This window comes from Rousettus aegyptiacus, unplaced genomic scaffold (genome assembly GCF_014176215.1).
Source record: "Rousettus aegyptiacus isolate mRouAeg1 unplaced genomic scaffold, mRouAeg1.p scaffold_m13_p_10, whole genome shotgun sequence".
NCBI lineage: Eukaryota > Metazoa > Chordata > Mammalia > Chiroptera > Pteropodidae > Rousettus > Rousettus aegyptiacus.
In genome coordinates this window covers 83,343,066-83,366,018 of record NW_023416285.1, presented here as the reverse complement: position 1 = coordinate 83,366,018, position 22,953 = coordinate 83,343,066, and the positions used below count along the sequence as shown (strand labels likewise).

At 35.1% G+C, this 22,953-nt stretch overlaps 1 protein-coding gene and 1 pseudogene across 4 annotated transcripts in view; one reads left to right on the top strand and one right to left on the bottom strand.

Annotated features, from left to right (window-relative positions):
- Window positions 1-22,953, top strand: part of MYO3A (myosin IIIA) — a 186,788-nt gene that overhangs the window by 32,704 nt on the left and 131,131 nt on the right. For all 4 annotated transcript variants that reach the window (XR_001594451.2, XM_016124960.2, XM_016124949.2 and 1 more), the window contains exons 4-8: window positions 4,364-4,468; window positions 5,039-5,138; window positions 15,009-15,085; window positions 19,304-19,449; window positions 21,965-22,030. Coding sequence is in view for 3 of the 4 variants with exons in the window: in XM_016124960.2 (XP_015980446.2) it covers window positions 4,364-4,468; window positions 5,039-5,138; window positions 15,009-15,085; window positions 19,304-19,449; window positions 21,965-22,030 (494 nt within the window). In the remaining variant the exon portion in view is untranslated. The remainder of the gene's footprint in view (window positions 1-4,363; window positions 4,469-5,038; window positions 5,139-15,008; window positions 15,086-19,303; window positions 19,450-21,964; window positions 22,031-22,953) is intronic.
- LOC118609110 lies at window positions 12,844-12,962 on the bottom strand (annotated as a pseudogene).

Below are 22,953 nucleotides of genomic sequence, written 5' to 3'. Positions count from 1 at the left end.
TTTTTATTAGCTTAGAGAAAACCATTTTTTCTGAGTATGACCAAAAAAGAAAATACAATGAAATTAAAGAAAAAGTTGATAAATTTGAATTTACCCTTTCTTCCCTGCAAAAGTGTACTGTTTTATCATACAAGATATTATAACCAAAGTGGATATATCAGGACAACCTGGAGAAAACTATTGTTAACATATGAGGGGGGATTCTATCCTGTCTTTAAAACCTTTTCTATTTTCCCTTCCAACTTGATGTTATCTGGCTGTCTGTGGAATTCTTCAGAAATTATTGCTCATAATTATTTTATCCACTAATTATAATTTGAGACAGCATACAACCTAGGTAACTGTTTTTTAATCTCTACTTCAGGGTTTTCTCAGCCTTGGCATTGTTGGCCTTTTGGCCTGGATGACTCTTTGTTGGGGGCGTGGTGCACTGTCCAGGGCCATGTTTAATTTTTAGCAACACCCATGACCTCTAGCTTCAGCAGCAGCTCCCTAGTTCTGACAATCAAAAATATCTCCAAACATTGCCAAGTGTCCTCCTGGGGCAAAATCATACCTGTTTGAAAACTATTGTTGTGACTGTATTGACTGTATTTTAAAGCCTTTTGAGAACAGAAGCTGTCCTAGTCATCTGTGATCCATTTTAGTATCTTTCCAAGTGCTTTACATGTAGTAACAATTCAGTAAATATTTGTCCAATGTAAAGGAATAAATAAATAATGACTCTAAAAATATTTTCTTAACCAAAAATACTATTGCAATGAAAATTTATGTATATCAAGAATATTTTCTGTGTTAGTACCTCACTGTGTTAAAGTATACTGGATATAAAATGTAACCATAAGTAGAATCATTCAGATAATTACTGAGAAGACACTATGGGGGGAGGGGTCTGCCATAACTTGAATTAATTTTGTATACTTATTTATTATTATTTTAAGATCTTTTTATGCATTCTTGATTTTGAAAACTAGATTCAAAAAATATTAATAGACTCTATTTTGAACAGTTTTAGGTTTGCAGAAAAATTGAACAGAAAGCACAGAGCATTGCCATTGAATCCCCTCCCCCTCCCCAATTATCCCTATTACTAACATCTTGCATAAGTGTGGTACATTTGTTACAGTTGATGACCAATAACAATACATCATTGTCACCCAAAGTCAATGGTTAACATTAGGGTATACTCATGGTGTTCTACATTTTATAGATTTTAACAAATATGTAATGATCTGTATTCACATTAAAGTGTCATAGACATGTTTCACTGCCCCGAAACTCCTCTATGTTCTATCTAGTCATCCGTCTTTTCCTTCTCCCTAGACTACTATTAATGATTGATCTTTTACTGTCTCCATAGTTTTTCTAGAATGTCATAGAGTTGGAATCATACAGTATGTAGTTTTTTCAGATTGCCTTCTTTCACTTAAAAATATATACTTAAGTGTCCTCTATTCTTAGCAATGAGATTTTAAACTCAATCCAGAGTTTCTTGGACACTTTTGACTAATATGAAAGTATACTGTGACAGTTTTGGACCATTTACATGTAATCCATACCTCACAGGCTGTACAAAAATTAACTCAAAATGGATTATAGACCTCCCTATATGTAAAACCTAAAACTGTAAACTTCCTGAAGAACATATAGAAGAAAAATTTTGTGACCTTGGATTAGGCAAATATTTCTTTGAAATGACAGTTGCTTAGAAGGTCAAACATATGACCCATTGGACCCAGCAATTCCCTCTCTTAGGTATTTAACCAAGAGAAATGAAAATTATATTCTCATAAAAACCTATGAATGTTTAGTGGTTTTACTCATAATTTCCCCAAACTAGAAATAACTCCGATGTCTTTTGATTAGTGAATGAATAAACAAACAGTGGTTTATTTATTGAATGGAATACTCAGTATTGAAAAAGGCAAACACAGAATTAAAATGGTATTAAAAGGAATATGCAACAACTTAGTTGAACCTCAGGTTCATTGTGCTAAGTCAAAGAAGCCAGACTTAATGGTCTACACACCTTATGATTCAGTTTCTTTGACAAAATCTGTAAGGACAAAGAATTAATTAGTGGTTGCCAAGGGCTAGGGTTGGGGCTTCACTGTAAAGAGAAGTGAGACAAGATTTTTATGTGATGGATTTGTTTTGTATCTTGATTGTGGTAGTGGTTACATGATTAAAACATCTGTCAAAACTCAAGAATTCTATGCTAAATTGAGTGAATTTTCTTAAAGGTAAGGTACTTCAATATACCTTACTTTAAAAAAGTAAAGTGTATATATACTTTAAAAAAGGAAAGTGTATATTATAAAGAATTTCATACTCTACATTTTTTATGAGAAAAAAGTAACCATTTTAAGTAAAAATTGATGCTAGAAAGTAACATTGGAACTGCTTAGTTCAAATTGTATGATTGCATTAGTCCTTATAGTTCCCTTCTTAATTTAATTTACCCCATATTCTTTAGGATTCCTTTATTCCCCCTGTGACATTCTAGCTGTTTACTCTGGTACTAATTGTAATTGTCAACCACGGAAGATGCAGCCACAGACGGGGCACAGTTTGGAGAACTAAAAGAGGACATTTCGTCTCCTTGCAATGATTTTTAGAAATTTTAAAACTAGTCCTAGAATTTGTTTATTTTAAATAAGTGCCTTGCAAATTAAAGGATCTTTTCGAGGAATTCTATGAACTGATTATGCTGGGCCATAGTAAAAGCAGTGTGACACTGTTTTCTGCTGCCAGGACTGTCTTCTGTTTCTATAGTTAAAGGGTTTCCACTTTCTTGATACAGAAGAAAATACAGGTTTTGGAACGTTAGGGCTCCACATGCTCCTGTGTAAGCCGAAAGAAAATTCCTTTGCATGCAGAAAGCACATCAGTTATGAATGGGGTTGTATCTAAACATTCATTTGTAAGTTAGATTTTAAAATACGCTGTTATAGGAACAATATCTTACATGATGGTTAGAGTGAGATGGACCAGCTAGCCTGAAAACCTATCATGAGATATGAAATATCATGGTTAAGTGTGATCGTATAGTGTCATTGTATTGGGGTTCCATGAAGTATCATAGTTAAGTGTGAAGCTCGACTTTAGAATCACACTGAGTTCATATCCTAACTCTGTCACTACCGTGTGATTTGGGAGAAGTTACTCTACCATTTTGTGCCCCAGTTTCCCAATCTTTAATATAGAGTTGATAATAATCCCTACTTCAGAGCGTGGTGAGGTATAGAGATAATACATATAAGTGGATTGGAAATGTACCTGGCACAAAGTATGTGCTCGGCACACCTTAGCTCTTTCTATCTAATCCATAATGTGTGGGAAGTGTTCAGGCGTCCAATGAAACCTGATTACCATGATAAAAAAAAAAGTTTGTGAGGAAACGTGTTTAGTATTTCAGACTTAGATGCTAGGAATATACATACTTCCTCTCACCTCCTTTCTCTGCCTCCATTTAGGTTAGTAGAGTTAGGGAAATTGAGACTCTGAGTTCCCAGGAGCTGGTGGTTATGGGTCATGGTGAGGAATGCACAGACAAAAACCCCCAGAGGAGAGGAGGCTGAAGGTGAAGGCCAATGGATCAGGTTAAGGGATCCAGTGTTCACGGGGTCAAAGTTTTCTTTGCGTCTAGGGCCATGTGCCTAGTTATCTCCAACTGCTAATATCAGTTGTTTCTATGTTCTGAAAATTTGCAGCTCCTTTGAGAGCTTTCTGTGGGATTTCATGTTACCTAATGTTGGAAAACCTGGATGTGAAGAATTCCCCTACCAGTTCCCCTCCCTCTGGCTTTTCCTTGTATACTCCTATGTTAGGGGTGGGGAGAGAAAAAAGCCAAAGAGCCTAAAAAATGTGATATTTAAAAGTTTTTTAATGTGATGTTTTTAATACTACTTTAATGTGCTCTGAAATTTTGCCAGGAAGGAGGCATGTTTTAAAATTAATGCATGTATAAAATAATGTATAGCCACATATTGAAATCATAGAATCTATTGCATTATTAATAAAACTATCAGAAACCAATAATGTTTTTAAGCCCTAGATCCTAAAATTTGAGACTAGTTTGTAGAATCATCATTCTTATTTTTGAATTTAAAAATCAAGCCTAGTGCTTCTCCAAATTCTCTTCTAAAAATTAATTCATATGAAAACTTTGTTCCGATAAGTAATTGTACAGTAGTACAAGTTTATATGTTCATTTTATTTATAAAACCAGAAGGAGGATGGGAATAATCATTTGAAACCAAAAATTGAACAATTTTAAAAAATGTTTTGAGGAAACCTTTTATAGCAGGTACTTAAAACATCACATCCATTTTAATATCAATCTTGAAATATTCTTTTATAGCTATGCAATGGAGGATCAGTGACAGATCTTGTGAAAGGATTTCTGAAAAGGGGTAAAAGAATGAATGAGCTCATAATTGCCTATATTTTACATGAAGCACTGATGGTAAGACAATTTAAATTGTGCATTAATTATGAGGCAGCTCTAGTTTAAAAACGTAGATCTTATTTTTAGAAAAATATCACTATATTAGTATTTATTAAATCTAGAGTATATGCAAAATTCAAAATATTTAGCATAGCTAATTCCTTTTTTCCATTAGAAATCTACCCTCCTTTTGTCAAGAGAACCCTGAGTTCTGATCTCATAAATGTATTTCTGAGATTGTGATTATGATGAAAGTAGATAATATGTATTTTTTACTATTAGATTTTTACTTTCCATTATTTAAAATAAGAATATGGAATGTTTTCTTCTATTGAGATCAACCCATTTTAAAACAATATTTAATAAGAGCTAAGGGTATGCTCTGGTTTTAGGAATTTTTATATAGTTCAAAGTGGAAATGATATACTTTGATTTGACTATTCAATATAAAACATTTAAGAATGTCTGAATGTTAATTTAACATGTGTTTCCTATTGATTTTGCACAAATGCATCGATTTGAAAAATGTTATTATTTTTTTTGCTTGATGCTTTTTTTAAAAGTCATTATATATTTCCCACCTTCTAGGGACTGCAGCATTTGCATAACAACAAAACTATCCATCGTGATATAAAAGGAAATAACATTTTGTTGACCACAGAAGGCGGAGTTAAACTCGTAGATTTTGGTAAGTTTTCCCTGAAATGCCTGCGTTTGGCCTGCAAAATGAGTAGTATGATATGACTTGATCATTTCCATCAGGATTTCTTTCTAGGCATTGAAAGTAGAAGAAAAAAACAATATCTCCTTGAGGTTAAAAGTGCAGAGATTTTATTTTTAAATAGCCAAATGAGAGATTTCCAGAAGAAAGAGTGGCTTCTTTTAAGGTTGTGCCCATAACACCACTGAAATGTAGGTGATTAGGTAGAGGAAGGACTCAAGCTGAGCTTCCCCCAATCTTTGGCTTTAGTTTCCAGAAACCCCAGAGTATCCAAGGATCTGGGTGGGGAGCTTCAAGAGGGCGTCATTCAGGAGAAGTGAGACACAGAACAGATCACCTGGGCCAGGTCTGAGTAGGAGACACAGTCAGACCTCAGTGTTCTCAGCTCCAGCTGAAGCCAACCTGAGCCTTCATCTGCCAGGACAACTACACGAGGAGAACGGACCCCGAGCCCACAGGATGCAGCTGCTAGCACGGGAAGCCAGCAGGGCCCCTGGAAGCCAGGCAGTTGAAGGCGCATGAGCCCAGAGACCAGAGACCCAACATTCTCTTCTTTCTGCCACAAGATCTTATAAGCCATCCCTTGTCCTATACAAACAGTACCATCTTCAGGAGAGAAGAAGGAGGAGGATAACATCTAAGAGATAGAGCAAGCACTTTTATCCAAGAGAGAATGAGCTGCGTCTAAAAGGATTTATAGATTTAATGGATCTGACTAAGCTTTACATTCCCCTTCTGGCCAGGCAGGAGGGGCACAACGATAGACCATAAAAGTCACAGGTGAAATGAAGAAATTATAATTTCTCTGTATACCTAATTATAGTGTCATCAGATTTCGTGGCCAGTTACAAACATGATGCTTTCCCTGCATAGAAACCTCCTCTCACCCATGCACCTAGCTGACTTCTTTTTGCCTAGCCGAGTGCCTCCCCAACACCCTGTACTTGGTTTAGCTAACCAGTTATCACTTTTGACTGTAATCATGTTTAATCGGACACCTTATGCTAAGCTATATGCTTCATGATGACAGGGTCTCTTTCTAGTCTTTCACTTTGCATGGTACTGGCACATTGAAAGTGCTTTTGATAAATACTCTTGAATGAATGCATGCATGAATGAATGAATGAATGAGAGGCATTTTCTATACATTTTGTGACCTTGAGAAAGTCACTTAAAATCTCCAAGGACATCAATCTTCTCATCTACAAATATAAAAAAGAACAGTTCCTGCCTCATACAGTTGAATGCCATGAAGAGTAAATGGGATGAGACAGGTAAACTATTTAGTGAAATTATCAACATTTTATCATTTTAAAAAACCTGAGCTATTACTATTATCAGGAAACTATGTTCTCATATGACCTCTAGCTCAGTGCTGTACACATAGTAGGTACTCAATATAAATAAATACTTTATTAGTTGCTAAATGATGAAAATCTGAGTTCCTAAAATATTCATGCCTCTGTTTAAAAAAAATAGCGCTTTGCTAGAGTATATTTAGTATTACATAAAATACCAGGCTACTTAATTACATTAAAAGTAAGATTCAGTTTGGTAATATTAGTTAAGAAAATCTTTTAAAAATCTTTTTTTTTTTTTTTGCTATGTGGAATAATCTTTTATAGAAAACCACCAGACACCTCAGAGAGTAAAAAGACAGGTGAGCTTATAAACATTATTAATGAAATACATTAGCAGTCACTCGTGTGTGTGATCAATCAATAAATAATATGACCTCCCTGTAGAAAAACCCCTTAGGCAAGTCAACTAATGTCTGAAAAAGCAGTCCTGGAATAGAGAAGTGAAAGAGACTTAATTTGAAGGGCAGTTCTCAGTTTTCATTTCTCTGGATTTGTCTCTGGGGAACTTTATTTCTAATAGGATAGTTAACATCTCAACACAAAAATACAGCATGTACTTCTTGTGATTTATTTAGACATCATTCTTATGACAGAATATCTTATGGCCTTAAATCTCTTATTACCCACATGCCCAGTTTTAGACCAAATCTCCAATGAGTAATGTAGGTCAAAGAGAAGTTATGATTTATTTGTTAAAACCTACTTTTTAGCATCGAGTGAGGCAGTTACACATGAACTTAAAAACCATGACCTTCCTTTTATTCCTTCTTTTCTTCCCAGATAATTCAGAACAAAAGCCTTTAGGTGGGGCGGAACAAGCATGGGAGTATGGAGTACAGCACTGTGGTTTGGGCCTGAAAGGGATAAGGAAGATGTTTATGCTGGGGGGTGGTAGTAATGGGGGGCTTGGCATGGCGTATTGGTCCCCACATGGGAAAAGGAAAACATTTATCTAGCGGGGGTGATGGTGACCCTGGTCAGTTTGTTAGGACCTGAGCTACGTAAGAAGGGCATCTGCATAGGGGTCAAGATGGAGACGAGATTGGTTACATAGAGGAGACAATGCAATGGGAAAAATAATGAGGACAATGGAAACAAATTTCTTACTGTTAGAGAAAAGAATGACATATGGAAAGGGAGAAAACTGAACACAATGTTGTTGGACTGGAATTGGAGGTAATACACACACACACACATATGCATACACACACACACACAGATAAAAATAAATATAATGTCACGTGTGCGTTTGTGTGCATACATGTTACTTAGCACTTAGCTATTTCCACTAAGAAGGCTTACAGGCATTGATGATCCAACAGCAAGCACATCGAGCACCTAACTCTTGTTTTTTAAATACAAATCTCACCTAAGAGGAAACAAAGATTCTTGGAGAAAGGCTGATTTTTAGGAGTATATAAGATAAGCCTACAAATTAATGTGCCAAAAAGTAAAGAAATCCTCAAAGAATGATGGAGGCATATCCAAAGGATACAGAAGCCAAATGGAAGCTATTCTCATTGACCAAATCTGGGACAATTTGAGCTTCAAAACAATGATAATAATGATGGTAATGGTGGTAACCTATTGAATAAAATAGAAATCCATTGATCCACACTTGTATACTTACATTTGTAATTGGATGTAAATGAATGGAAAGAAGTGAAAGCTTTTCTATACAGAAGAAGGCCAACTAATAAATATAGACGAATAATAAAGCTATTTTTTTTTATTTGGCAACCATCATAATAATAACTCATCCAAGAACTTCAATGGATGCTTAACTAGTGGGTTAAGCTTTTATTAGATGTTGGGTATTTACATAGTCTCAAAATAGCTCTCCAAAAAATACTTAATTATAAAAGAAGAAAAGAACTTTATGGGGCAGAAGCCTGGCAGACACAAACTTAATCAAGTGATCAAAGTGAACAAAACTAGAAAAGGTACAAATGAAAATCACAGACCACCCGATAGGATGTAACGAGAAGACCTTAGTATCACTGCCTTGATATTCCTGCCAAAAATAAAATCATGAGAGAAAATCTAACCAACATCCTACAAAATAGCTGGCCTTAAATCTTAAAAAATATCAAGGTCATCAAATTCAAGAAGAGATTAAGGAACTCCTCCAGATTGAAAGAGGCTCAAGAGCTATGACAGGTAAATGTAACACATGGTCTTGGATTGGATCCTTTTGTTGTAAGGACATATTTGAGACAATTGATGACATTTAAATGGGGTCCATAGATTAAATGGTATAAATGTATCAGTGTTAAATTTTCTAAATTGTTAGTTGTATTGTGGATATTTAGGGGAATGTCCTTGATTGTAGCAATTACACACTAAAGTATTTGAGGGCAAAGGGGCATCGTGTAGCCCACTTATTCCCAAATGGTTTGGGCAAAAAAATTATTTGTACTTATCAATTTTTTCTAAGGTTGAAATTATATTAAATTTTTTTTGCACTATGGAATAGAGTTGGAGACTTAGCACAGAAAACTAAAGATGTTAAGATATATATCTAAAGATTATATATATATCACAAATATATGTTTGGTAGTTGAATATTATGAATTTTGAAAATATGAGGGCTAGCATTTTATAGAATGAGATAATATATTGAAAAAAATAGGGGGAAGAACAATTTTTAAAATATAGCAGAGCTTTAGCATTTTCATTCCTATAAACAAAATTAACACTTTACTCAGAATTTGTTTTTCTCCTTTGGGAGATGACCTTTACCTTATCTGAAAGTAGAGACATTTCTAATATTTTTGTTATATAAAGCAAAACCATGAATAAATGGACTCTTTAGAGTTTTGTGTTTCCAGCTATGGGCTCAAATGTTCCTTGAGCTGAGCAGTACGTTGAGTTAAGTTGTGCAACATTAAATATAATGTTGTATGTCTTAGTCAAGGGTCTTTTAGTTGTAAGGACAAGAAACTCAAACTAGCTCCAAAAAAAGAGTAAGATACGAAAGGTAACCACATAGATGAGAACAGGACTGAAGGTGCTGAAAGTGAGCCAGAAGGATGGAGGGCAAGAACCACGACTGCTTACTGCCTCTCGCTCTCTCACTGGAGGAATCAGACCTCTCCGCTGCTTCTCTCTGAGTGTCTACAGACCAACCTCTGGACTTCTCATGTTGCCCATTGAGGCTCCTCAGAAACACCAGCCTCAGCCTTTCCAGTCTGTATAACCTTCTGGGTTCAGTGCCAATGACTAACTGACCTGAACCTTTAGCATCCCAAGTTAAAAAGACTTGGGAGTGGGAGAAGGAGCTCAGTTGGACCAGCTGGCTCAGAAGGCCCTTTTAATCCAATCAGCCATGACTAGGGAATGGGCCGATATGGTTGGTACAAGCAAGCCTGCCTGGACCTTTTTATTCTGCAAGTATCTGTGAGTGAAGAAAGTTTTGTTTGTTTGTTTTTTTTTTAAGAGAGTTATAGAAAGGGAGAGAGAAAAATATTTTCTAAATATTCTAGATAGTTTTGTTTCTTATGGATGTGCACTGCTCAGAGGAGAGTTACATGTATGATGATAGCAAATCAAGTGCTCTGAAATGGTCTGGTCTGTTTGAGCCACATTGGAAACCGCATATACGATGTTTCTTCTAATTCTCTAAGACTCTAAGAGATCTCTTGACCGGAGGTATAAAGCCTGCACGTTTTTATTCCCTGCTCTAGAAACAGGACTTTATGCAAAAGGGAACAGCCTTCCTGTAGAGACATCAACAGCCCCAGGAAGCCTTGTTCCAGGGCTCTAAAATAGTGTGAAAATTTCCCATCAGTGAAATCAGAGCAGAGGGCTGAAGAATCATTTACATAAACCTCCTTAATCTTCCAGTGGCTTTGACTTTCAATGGATTATTGCCCTCTCTTCAAGCCTGTTTTCTGTTTAGCCCTGATCTCTTTTTTGGCTTCTTGGTTTTCTCAGTATTCTCTCGCTATCCCAAATTTCTGCCTGGAATTTTCCACCCTTTGGCATCTTCTCCCTTGAGGTGCTTATGTAACTGGTTTTTTTTTGGTGGCTTATTCCATTAGTTCCTCTCTGGACAGGATGATTTTCCTAATCTTAACTTCCTAGGGCTCCTGAACTCATAATTTAGATTTCTGCTGCCTTTTAAAGTCATTTTTAATAGAATTTTGTATTTATCTACCTCCTTAGCTACTTTTCTTGTGAGAATTTATACTAAGTAAAAATACCATTTGTCCTCAAGAAACTCATTTTTCTCTCCAGCTGAAGTTTACTAACCTGAAAATGAACACGTTAGACTTCATGACCATTCAGTTGCCTTCTAGCTCTGAAACTAGTTGATTGTGTTGGTAAAATCATCTTCAGGTTTAACAGTCATTGCAGAAACAGTCAACAAACATGAGATTCGGTAAATGGCTCCCCCTCTACTTTCATAGCTGGGTGTGTGTCCTGTTTTTAATTATTAATCATTTACTATTCTCAGACTCATGGGTTTCTTATACTACCTAGTTGCATTTTTCCTTTTTCACTTATTTGGATACTTTGTTTTTCCTTGTTCACATTCTGAGCCGAATTTTTCTGTTTCCATACAGTTTACAGGAACCAGGTATAAAACATTCTTTCTACAGGATCTCAACAGACACTTAAAGATATATGAGACTTTAAGAGCATTGCGATCCATTACCCCGCACTCCTTAGACCAGTGGTCTTTGAGGGATGTGTGAATCGATATAAGGGTGTTTGTAAAACATCATTGAAGTACCAAAAGAAATATTCATACCTCTACTATAGTTATTATTTTAATCTCATCCTTTAAAATCACCTTCATTTATGTTTCATAATGTATATATTAATATACTAGTAAATATTTTGAGACTAGTCTACATCTATATCTATGTACAATATGCTTGCTCAAAAGTTTCTTATTGCTTGAAATGTGTGGTTAAAGTGTTTGGAGGCCAAAGGTTTGCCTTAGGAAATTCTTAATCTCATGTTAGGATAAATATAAAAATGTAATATAACCTCATAGTACTATAAAACCTAATAACTTAGGCTTTATAAACTCATCGTTCACTATTACCCTTGTTAATTTTCTTCTTTATATGTAAAATCATTAGGTCTTGTATTAGTCAGGGTTCCTTGGTTATAAGCAACAGACGCTAACTCTGACCAACTTAGGCAGAGCTGAAAACAACACTGGCTGGCTTACAAAAGCAAGGTTGATACCCAGCCTCCTAAGAACCGTACTGTGACAGCCCTGGACCTCAGAAGTGGCATTGCCTGGACTACTCCTTAGAGCACTGCCATTGGCTGACTCAGCTCTAGTTACCTCCTTTGAGGTTCTCTACTCAGGAGTCACATTTCCAAGAAAATGAGTCTGAGTGGTCTGCCTTGGGTCACATGCCACACCCCTAAAAAACCTCTTTTAGTATCTTCCGTGTATATTTCCTGTGGAATATGGAGGCAAGATCCTTTCCTGCCATCTAGGGCTATAAGTTTAAACACCAAGACATGACTACTTGCTGGAAAAAAATGCCAATTCTAGTGACATAATCTTTTCTTCATATCCAGAAAGAAGGAAAAAAAGTATCACTTGATTAGTCTAAAATGTCATTTCCTGCCAAGAGCAAAACTTTTGATTTTTCACTTGGTTCTGTTTTTTTTTTTCCTTGCCCTTTACATTTCAGTTAAATGACATTTGAATTCTTAAACAATCTTCATGAAATTGAAACAAAAATGTCCACCAAGGTTCAAATATAACTTAAAATGTTTTCATAAATAGAAACCCTTAGAATAAATTTTAGTAAATTTAGAATCAATTTTAAATTAAATTGCTTTTAAAATTCATTTACTCTTTTCATGTATATAAATTACTGATTATGCTGATACTACAGAAAAATTCAGGTTTAATCATTTCTGCCTTTAATTCATAGAAAAAGGCAAGATACAATGTTTAGATTTAAATTTAATTTTTCTGAAAGATAGCGTACCTGGAGCAGAGGTAGAGGATGTATTTTGGAGAAATGTGATGTTAAGCATTGATTCCCTTTCTTCAGATAATATGTTAGAAAATATTTAAGGAAGAACCTTAAAGCACAGATTAGAAAATCTCTTTTTTTTATTTTCAAACATTTTTCAATTAACAGTTGAGATTCAGTATTATTTTGTATTAGTTTCAGGTGTACAGCATAGCAGTTAGAAATTTATATAATTTGCAAAGTGATCCCCCGACTAGTATAGTACCCACCTGGCACCATACATAGTTATTACAATATTATTGACTATATTTTCTATGCTGTATTTATTTATTTGTTTGTTTGTTTGTTTGTCTATTACACCTACAGCACCTGGTCTTCCTAGGTGGGCTCCCATCCAAGTACTAACCAGGCCCAACCCTGCTTAGCTTCCAAGATCAGACGAGGTCGGGCACGTTCAGGGCGGCATGGCCGTAGACTGTACTTTATTTCGTAACTACTAATTTGTACTTCTTAATCCCTTCCTCTTTTTCACCTAGCCCCCCACCCCCCTCCCATCTTGCAACCATCAGTATGTTTCCTGCATCTATGAGTCTGTTTCTGGTTTGTTTGTTTATTTTGTTCTTTAGATTCCACATATAAGCAGATCATATGCTATTTGTCTTTCTCTGTCTGACTTACTTCACTTAGCATAATACTTTTCAGGTCCATCCATGTTGTTGCAAATGATTAGACTTCATTTTTTTTTTTTTTATGGCTGAGTAATGTTCCATTATATACATGCAACACATCTTCTTTATCCAGTTATCTATTCATGGGCACTTAGGCTGCTTCCATATCTTGGCTATTGTAAATGGCACTGCAGTGAATATAGCGGCGCATATATCTTTTCAAACTAGAGTTTTTTGATTTTATTGGTAAATACCCAGAGATGGAATTACTGGGTAATAAGATAGTTCTCTTTTTAATATTTTGAGGAATCTTCATACTGTTTTCCATAGTGGCTGCACCAATTTGCAATCCCACCAACAGTGCGGGAGGGTTCCCTTTTCTCCATATCCTCACCAGCACTTGTTTGTTGATTTATTGATGAGTGACATTCTGAAAAGTATGAGATGATATCCCATTGTAGTTTTAATTTGCATCTCTCTGATGATTAGTGAGGTTGAGCATCTTTTCTTATGCCTTTTGGCCATCTGTATTTCCTCTTTGGAGAAATGTCTATTCAAGGTCTCTGCCCATTTTTTAATTGGATTGTTAGGTTTTTTAGTGTTGTATGAGTTCTTTATAAATTTTGGACATTAATCCCTTATTGGATGTATCATTGGCCAGAAAATCTTTGAAAAATTAGTGTGGATGTTTTTTCTGTCAAATGAACTTTTTTAAAGACAAAATTTAAAGGCCATTGATAACAATTCTATATAGAACTGGATATATATGTAGGTGGAATAGGTCATTAAGGGATGCAATTATTTACTATGGAACCAAAACATTCTGCCTACCCTTCTGTCCAGGTATATTTCCACCAGTGAAATCCCCATTTAGCTGAATTTTATGACAAATGTCAAATGCCATCTTAGAAGAATTGAATATATTTAATTTTAAATTTCTGTTTGTGTCTTTGTTTTACTTGGCTTATAAGATGAACAGCCAGAGCCTAACATGAATGTGACACCTGGGAGGTACTGTACAAAACAGGGCAGTGAGAGAGTGGAAGCTCATGATTTGGGTATAACCCATCAAGTCTAGAGCAGGTCAAGGGAAGCAGCACTGAACAGTCAGAGGTAACCAAACCCCTGTATGAGGAGTCAGAGTACGAACACCAAGAAGAGAGACTTTCTCCCTGATTTTCTCTAGGGTCAGTTATGATTCTATCTAATCAGGTAGAATTAATGGGATGACATGTTTGAAATATTTGGTTAAGCCTCTGCAGAGTAGTCCTTTGATCTGTAATCTCTTTAAAGGAAAAAGAACAGATTCTGTTAATGGTGTTGGTTTGAATATGTGTAGTTGATTTGAAACTTCCAATCAGGTGTGATTTGACCAAAGTTGGGAGGTGAAAATGATTTTATTCACATTCACAAGTCACCTACTATGTACATACCGCCGTATAAAACATTCTCAGATTCACCAGAGTTTTGGTAGAGGGCACAGGGGAGAGAGAGGAGGAAGCGTACTATTCAAATAACAATCATATCAAAATATGTAATACAGACAAGTGGTTAAAAATGTAGAAGGTCAAAAGAAATAGAGGTTAGTATGATCAGGAGTGGATTAGAAGTCAGCATGGGGAACCTAAAACTCAAAGCAGGGCTTTAAGGACAGACAGGTTTGATTATGAGAAATAGAAAATACAAGGGCCATTCTGCATTTTGGCTATGCAGAAATCCTGACTTAAGATACTTGATGCGAAGAAGTTCAAGTCCAGTGGCAACTTTAAGGGAACAGAATTTTAATATTAGCTTTAAGGAAATTTATTGCAGTTGGAATTCATGCAAGAAGTAAGTATCGCCTCTTCCTTCCAGGTGTGTCTGCCCAGCTCACCAGCACCTGGCACCGTCGGAATACGTCTGTAGGAACACCATTTTGGATGGCTCCTGAGGTCAGAGTTCTGAGGGAGACAAATGTAATATTTGATCCTTTCAGACTTTACTTTTTATGAGTACTCTATCTCCATATGTGTTGTTTTCATTTGGATTTTTGCACGTGTGAGGAGGAACACGGGAGGTGCCCAATAAATGGGCTGCGAGTGACTATATGAGTAAATGGATTGAATGAATGTGTTGATCACAGGAAGTAAAGAGAAACTGCTCGCAGCCTTAATTTTTCATTAAATTTACTTTTAATTGGTTAGTACGTATTGATATGAATAATATTTAGATTCTGTTTTTTAAGTTATGATGGAAATATTATGGAAACCCCTAGCCTTTGCTTAAGATCAGATTTAGATCTATTAACCTATGTAACAGGTATCCACATTGAGTCTCTCTGCTTGGGGGCTTTGTTCAGCTTTAGTAGATTCTTTCCATTATTACCTTTGGGAGTTGTAGCCAAACTGCCAAAATAATTGAAGTAAAATGCCTCCTAGAGTCACAGCTTCTCTCCACCATCACTATTAATGCTTTTAGCCTTTTTAATCATGTTTATCAAAAGAGAATACTTATGTTTGAAAACTTTCTCTGCAACCTTTAGGAAAAACTCTGTTATTTATCTACCATTTTCTAGAGACTGAAGGGAGGAGAAGTAATTCAAATACTATATTGATATTGCAAAATCTTAGAATTGAATTTGTTTGAGGATTAAATCCTGGTGTACTGTTTCTATTTTAACACTAATTCAATTATTAGTTGCAAAAAAGTTAAATTGTAAACATACTATAAAATATGGAGAAAGGATAAATTATCTTTAAAAACTTTGAAAAACACCAGTGGATTCAAAAACTTTTTAACAGAGAGTTTAGAATAAAATTAGAAAGTATAGTTATATAAGTGAAAACAAAATTGAATAAGAAAATTTCAAATGTGAGTTTTTTCAGAGTTTGTTCTGATATGTTGCTAGATTTAAAGCTTTCGAAAAAATTTTTAAAGTGAGAAATTAAAAAGATATAGCAATAATACCAAACATTGAATCTTATTCACATATCTCAATAATTAATATAATAAATACTGTAATATATAATTATCATATAATTAATATTAAATACTATAATATATAATTATATAATTAATATTAAATAATTGATAGTCTAGCTTTATATTTTTTAATTTAATTTATAGTAACAAACCCATTATTATATGTTTAAGTTTGTCATTTAGTGAAAACAATTTTTATCAATGGATCTTGGAAACACTCGCAGTAAAAGGAAATATTATGATCTATCTAAAATTTAATTACTCGAGCCCAATCCTGTCTGATCTTGGAAGCTAAGCAGGGTTGAGCCTGATTAGTACTTGGATGGAAGACTACCTAGGAAGACCAGGTTCTGTAGCGGTAAAAAATAAAAATAAAAATAAAATAAGATATTGTAAACTGACAAGGTCTTTGTAATCTGTGAGGTCAACCAAGGGTTGCCTCCTCTAAAAATATAAAAATAAAAATAAAATTTAATTACTAAAGTATTAAATGAGTTAATAATTGAAATTTATATTTCTTAATAGGCAGTTACTAGACAGTCAGGAAAGCTTGTTCAAATCCATTATTAGTTGAAAAGAGAAATTCTTGATTTGATATTTTAAAATGAAATTCTAGATCAAAGATGTAGCATTTGTTGGTCATATAAAGCCATTCTTCCCAAAATGGAGTACATGTATGCCAGCATGCAGGGGACAAGAGAAATGAGTTTGTAGTGGGTAACTATATAATATATTGGACAAGCCAGGACATTTTGGAGGGTGAAAGGGACCGGTGTTCATAATAACTCTAGGAAAGCAAGCATAAACCAAGAATGTCTCTGGCAAATTAGGGCATAAATTTACCCAAGCCTGTGGGGAAGTATTCCAGGACTACATGTGTGAAGCCATAAAATAATGAATTATCGTGAAGCAACAATTTTAACTAGGAAAAAAAGCAACTGGTGGGACAAAAGGCATTTTTACGCTAAGGCAGACAAAGATATATTATACGACATTATAAAAAATTGATATGAATGTATTTTTATGTTTAACAACTCTGTTGAGGTATAATTTACATGCCATATAACAACTCATTTAACTTGTACATTTTAATGATTTTTAGTGTATATTTGCAGGGTTGTGCAACCATCATCACAATCTAATTTCAGAACAATTTTATTCCCCCTAAAAGAGATCTCATATTCATTAACAGTCATTTCACATCTCCTCCCAAAGTCTTCTACACTAGGCACCCACTAATCTATCTGCTTTCTGTTGATGGATTTGCCAATTCTGGACATTTCATTTAAATGGAATCACAATATGTGACCTTCGTATCTGATTTCTTTCTCTTAGTGTTCATCCATGTTGTAGCATGTATCAATACTTCACTCCTTTTGATGGCTGAATAATATTCCATTGTATGTATACATTATCACATTTTGTTTATCCCTTGCCTATTAATGCACATTTGAGTTGTTTCTATTTTTGGGCTATTATGAATAATACATCTATGGATATTTGTCACATGAATTTTTAATATAAAACTTGGGACACTTATGCTTGCTCCTGGTAATTCAGACCGTGTTGTCTGATTTTAGCAATTCGCTCTCCTATGATATTAAAAACACTTTGGCAGGATAAGTTGAGAAGTGCCATGTAAGATCGTGTCCCCTCTCTGTCTGTCTCTCTGTTTTTCCTTCGCTCTCTTCCTCCAAATACACACACACACACACACACACACACACACACACCTACACACACACACACACATACATATAACTTACTTATTTACATATTTATTATTGGCCTTCGGACACTTAGATTTGGATTGTTTTATGACCTTGTTTATTTGCCTGTGAACCCATCACCCAACCAGAACCAGAACATTACCAATAGCATACATTTGTTTCTATGTTCTTTCTCTATCCCATCTTCTTGCCTCTTCCCTGGAGTAACTCTTGTCCTACATGATGTGTTTATCGTTGTCTTCCTTTTATTTTTCAATCATACTCATATGTTTACAAACTGTTTTCTGTCATTGCTATTAGTGTCAAGTATGAATAAAGGTATATGTATGAAGGAGTCACCCTACCTAGATGACATATGCATAAATGTTAACAACTAAACTCCAGTGTGCCAACACAGAGGGATTTTACTGTGTTAAGCTGATGTTAAATGGAGTCAGGAAGATGAACTATTATTCCAAACAATGCCTTAGATTTCTTTATTTTTACATATCATTCATAATACTGTAGTTAAAGGATAAAACTCTAATCTGCCATCACCCCCAAATCATTTTTTATTTGTTTTGTGCATTAGAATTCACAAAATGCAACATTTCTAAAAATGTAAAATATGGTTTTTAAAATGTCAAGTTGAATTTTCTTTTTATGCTCACCGATGTTACAATTAGTATTCGGATTCCATCAGTATTTATATTTACATATTTAGAAATAAATTGTGAATTAGTTATTTAATCGTTCTTCTATGTAACAGTATTTTATAATATTGCAAAAAAAAAATCCTTTTTTCTTTTCTCTCAATTGCATTCTTTGATTAGTGAATATTTTAAAACCCCAGTTGTAGTTTCACAGTTTAGTGTGCTCCTAGATAAGTGTTAATAAATCTTTGTCAATGTTTACTTTTATTTTTTTATTTTTTATTGTTGGCATAAACCTTTTCGCAGTTCTTCAAACTTGTCTCATTCCTCCCTTAGATATCCTTGCCTTCTAGTTGCCAGAAAACATCAAAGCCATTTAACTAGACTGCTCTCAACTTATTTTTCTTTACCTCTTTCACACTTAAGTCATTATAGATATGTTCTTTATCTTCGCCAAGATGAATGTCTTCATTTACTTCTCAGATGTTTATCGAGTGACTATTTTTGCACAGTCTTTATCTGTGCATTTGACCTTATCTCTTTCTATATGAGACACTGTTTCTGTCCCCTTTCTGTTTGGCATTTTCAAAATACTCCTTTTCATAGGCTTCTTCCTTTAAACTTGCAAATCTGCTAAGGTATTCTCTGTTCTCAGAGTAAAAACACTAGTAATAATAATAATAATTTGAGCTTTTACTCTCTCAAGTTACTGCCTTTACTCATAACTACAGACTTCATCAGTTTGAACACATACACACTGTTCTAAACATCTTGTGACATGCTTGTTAAAAGTCACAATTTCACTTCTTTTTTCATTTTCTCCTAGGTGATTGCATGTGAACAGCAGTTGGATACCACTTATGATGCCAGATGTGATACGTGGTCCCTGGGCATCACAGCCATCGAGCTAGGGGATGGAGACCCTCCACTAGCCGACCTGCATCCCATGCGAGCACTCTTCAAAATACCCAGGTGAGAGGGCTCTACCGCTCCGTCCAGCATCTGCAGCCCAGCTTTCTTCCTCCAGCCACCGTGTGCTTACCATGCTCCTCTTGGAAAATATTCAGACATATTTTAGCAAGTTGGAAGCAGAGTGGCTTGGAATATCATTTTGCTTCTTCTAGGATATTGTACTGGTTCAGTAGTTTCATTTCCCTGTTTTAAGTAGGAGAATTTCTCTTGATACTCATTGCGTCTTTTTTTCTTTTGCAAGGATTACCCCTCCAAAAACAACAGTTCCTCCCAGTTTTTACTTCCAAATTAGCCAATGAGGCACCCTGGTCCACAGTCTGGGCGACAGTGATTTGCTTTGCCTCGGTGTATCAATCTAGTGATTTTCACTACTTCCTAAGACTTCTCCTTGTTTAGAACTTTACAATAATATTATCAAGGAAATTATAAATAGACATTATTGATAAATTATAATGATTTAAAATATGATAATATTTTGAATATATTAACATATATTAGAAGAAGAATCTCTTTGGAATCATGAGAGCATTTTCCTACATCTACGTAAATCCCTTTTCTTCAGCGTGTATGTCAACAAACTTTTTCCCGCTTTTTTCTGTTACTAATTAAACACTATTTTATGTAAGTTTTGGTTAGTTCCTAGATATTTCAGAAAACTGACACTAAAAGATTGCCTATTTTGATTATAGATGTGTTTTCTCTGAAACTTTCTGACAAAATTTGCCTGACACAGTAATCGTCACAGTTACTGCATTCTCCATTAAGTTTTCTGGTCCCAGTGCCTATAGAACATAGAATTACATGTAGAAAGTCTTGGAGGGAGTTTTCAGGTCTGAAAAAAATAACACCAATATTTCATATTCATTTCCAGAGGGATCCATTTGGGATAGTTGGCATGTAATTAAATTAGTGTAAGACAGAAGCATTGGACTTTGTAATTTTACCTTTGAATTTCCAGTCCTATCTATAGATTCTGAATTATAACATCTTAGATATATGTCATCCTTTACATTATAATGCCAATGTCCCTTTCAGGTCTTACTGTTTGTAAAATATATTACTTATTTGGTAAGTAGGGAAATGAGATTACAAAAAAGAACAGAAAACTGGCTCTATACTGTGTCTAGGGTATTTCAAGAAATTTGAGGAAAGGGGAAAAAAACATATATTTTCTAACGTTTACTACTATTCAGTCAGCACGTGATGTGAAGCACCATGCTTCCTGAACCATTGTAATCATGGCTTAAATGACCGTAGTTAGCCCGATGTTATTACTCTTGGTGACCATGCCACATGGAAGAGAGACGACACTGTTACTACATGTCATACCTGTGAGCGACTCACTTCTGGAAGCTGCATCATCTTAGTTATTCCTTACTGCTTTTACCAGCAGTATATTTCAAAAATGGAATTCTGAGAATTCCTACCGACTGTAGAAACAATTAGGAACAAGGGATCTGAAAAGTGACCCAGTTCTGAGTGCTCTGAAACCATCAGAATGTTGTTCCCCTAAGGCTAGCCAATAAATCTCTTAGGACATTTTTAGGAGAACAAGAAATAAAGCAAGATTGGTGGTGAAAAGAATTACTTCTTTTAATGTGCGAATCAGCAATCCTCAAATAGTTCCAAGGGTCGTAAAACGAGCTGTCTGCGTGATCTAGGGTAGATGAGTAGCTGCACTTTTCTTTAATGAGCCTGTACAAACTGTACATTAATTTCATTATAAGCTATTTAAGGAGTAATGCAGAACTGAAGACAAAGCGTTTCCATTCCGCTAATGGGGGGAAAAAAATAGAGCTGTTAGAATTAGCATAAAGCGGTACTTCAACAAATTCAACTCTCATGGTTGATCGGTGTGGCTTGATTAGAGTTAGCTCAGCCTCATTTTTAAGTGAGGTTCCTTTGTGTTCATGAACACGCTCCAAAAGAAAAGATTTGTCCAACTTAAAATGAAAGGCATTAATAACAAAAACTTATAAGTGGCATTCAGAACGTTATAGCTAATCATATTTTCCAGTTCTTTACTTTCATAACCTATTTCTGGCCACGTATTTAGTAACAACAGAACATCTCAGAACATCTCCTCTGCCTCTCTCCGTCTTTCGAATAACTCCTTCCAGATCACCTCTGTGCACCCTGGATCTTCCTCAGAGACTTCTGCAGGACTCAAAGCAAAAAATCTTTTCCCGGTATTCATTGTTTCTGTTCCACTAAGTATTGATGCTTTCCCCCGTGGCTCTCAGGTAACAGCAAAGAGATTCTTTAAAAGAAAAAAATTATCAGTTAGAAAAATTGGGTCATCTAGTAAGTACTTTCAGAGAAACAAGGAACCTATCATTTTATATAAGAGATGATTAATAACTCATTACATGCCTTTGAATTGAAGAATAATACTAATGCTCGATTATATTAGCAGGACCTGTGAAGGCGGCAATGAATTAGTCCATCTGATTCTGCCCTAATTTTGCACTGACTAACCAAGGTCCACACTCCAACCTTGATTCTTATTTTCTAGGAATCCACCCCCAAAACTGATGCAGCCTGAGATATGGTCAGCAGAATTCAATGACTTCATTAGCAAGTGAGTAACAAGTAATAGAGTCTTTTTAAAAAAAAAATCAAAGAGATAACCATCCTAACTTTGAAATGTTCTTTTTACAACAATTCCGTGGTGCTTCTGAATCTCCTCCTTACCTCTTATCTATTGAATAACCACTGAGGTTTCCATTATTTTCTTCAAAACAAGTATTCGTAGTGTCTTATGAAAGTTCAGTGAATTCATTATTTCTCAAATAATGATCTTAGGGTCATGTTTATTCTCTTACTGATAGTGATGCTTCTGCAGAAGTTTCATTGTCCAGAAACATATTCTTCTGTCCACCTATTTTTTGCAACTATGCCCTCAGCATCACCCACCTGCTCACCCACCATCTATTCAGTCAGTCATTTAACTCTTCACTTATCTGCATCATTAATTCTCATCACATGTAGGGACTATTCACTGCAATTGGTCAATCAGATGATCCTATAGATAAATTACTTACATATTTGAAATTCAGTGAACATTTCTAGTTTGACAGGTATTTAGCACAAGTGCCTCCAGACAATTGACTCAAAGCTATGAATCAAAAGTCATTTCTAAACATCTGTCCCACAGACTTTTTCACAATCTTAATCATGACTTTACCTTATAAAATAAGATAAGGGGTGATCCCAGGTTATAAGTGGGAGAGAGGGGTCATTAAGATTCAGTGTGTCAAACTCCACTCAGAAAATGATGAGCAAAGAAAGCAGAGAAACCAATCATACTCGTATATAACTGATGTCATTGGTTTTCCTACAAAGATTATCTCCTTATTCTTATAGAGACAAAGGGCTTAGATTTAAAGACTGTGAAAACCCAAGAAAGATTGATAATCTTTTTTTTTCTTGACTTTCACTTAACCACTGAGTATGTACTGTTCGCTAGAGAGTATTTAATAAACTACATTCGAATTTCATAAA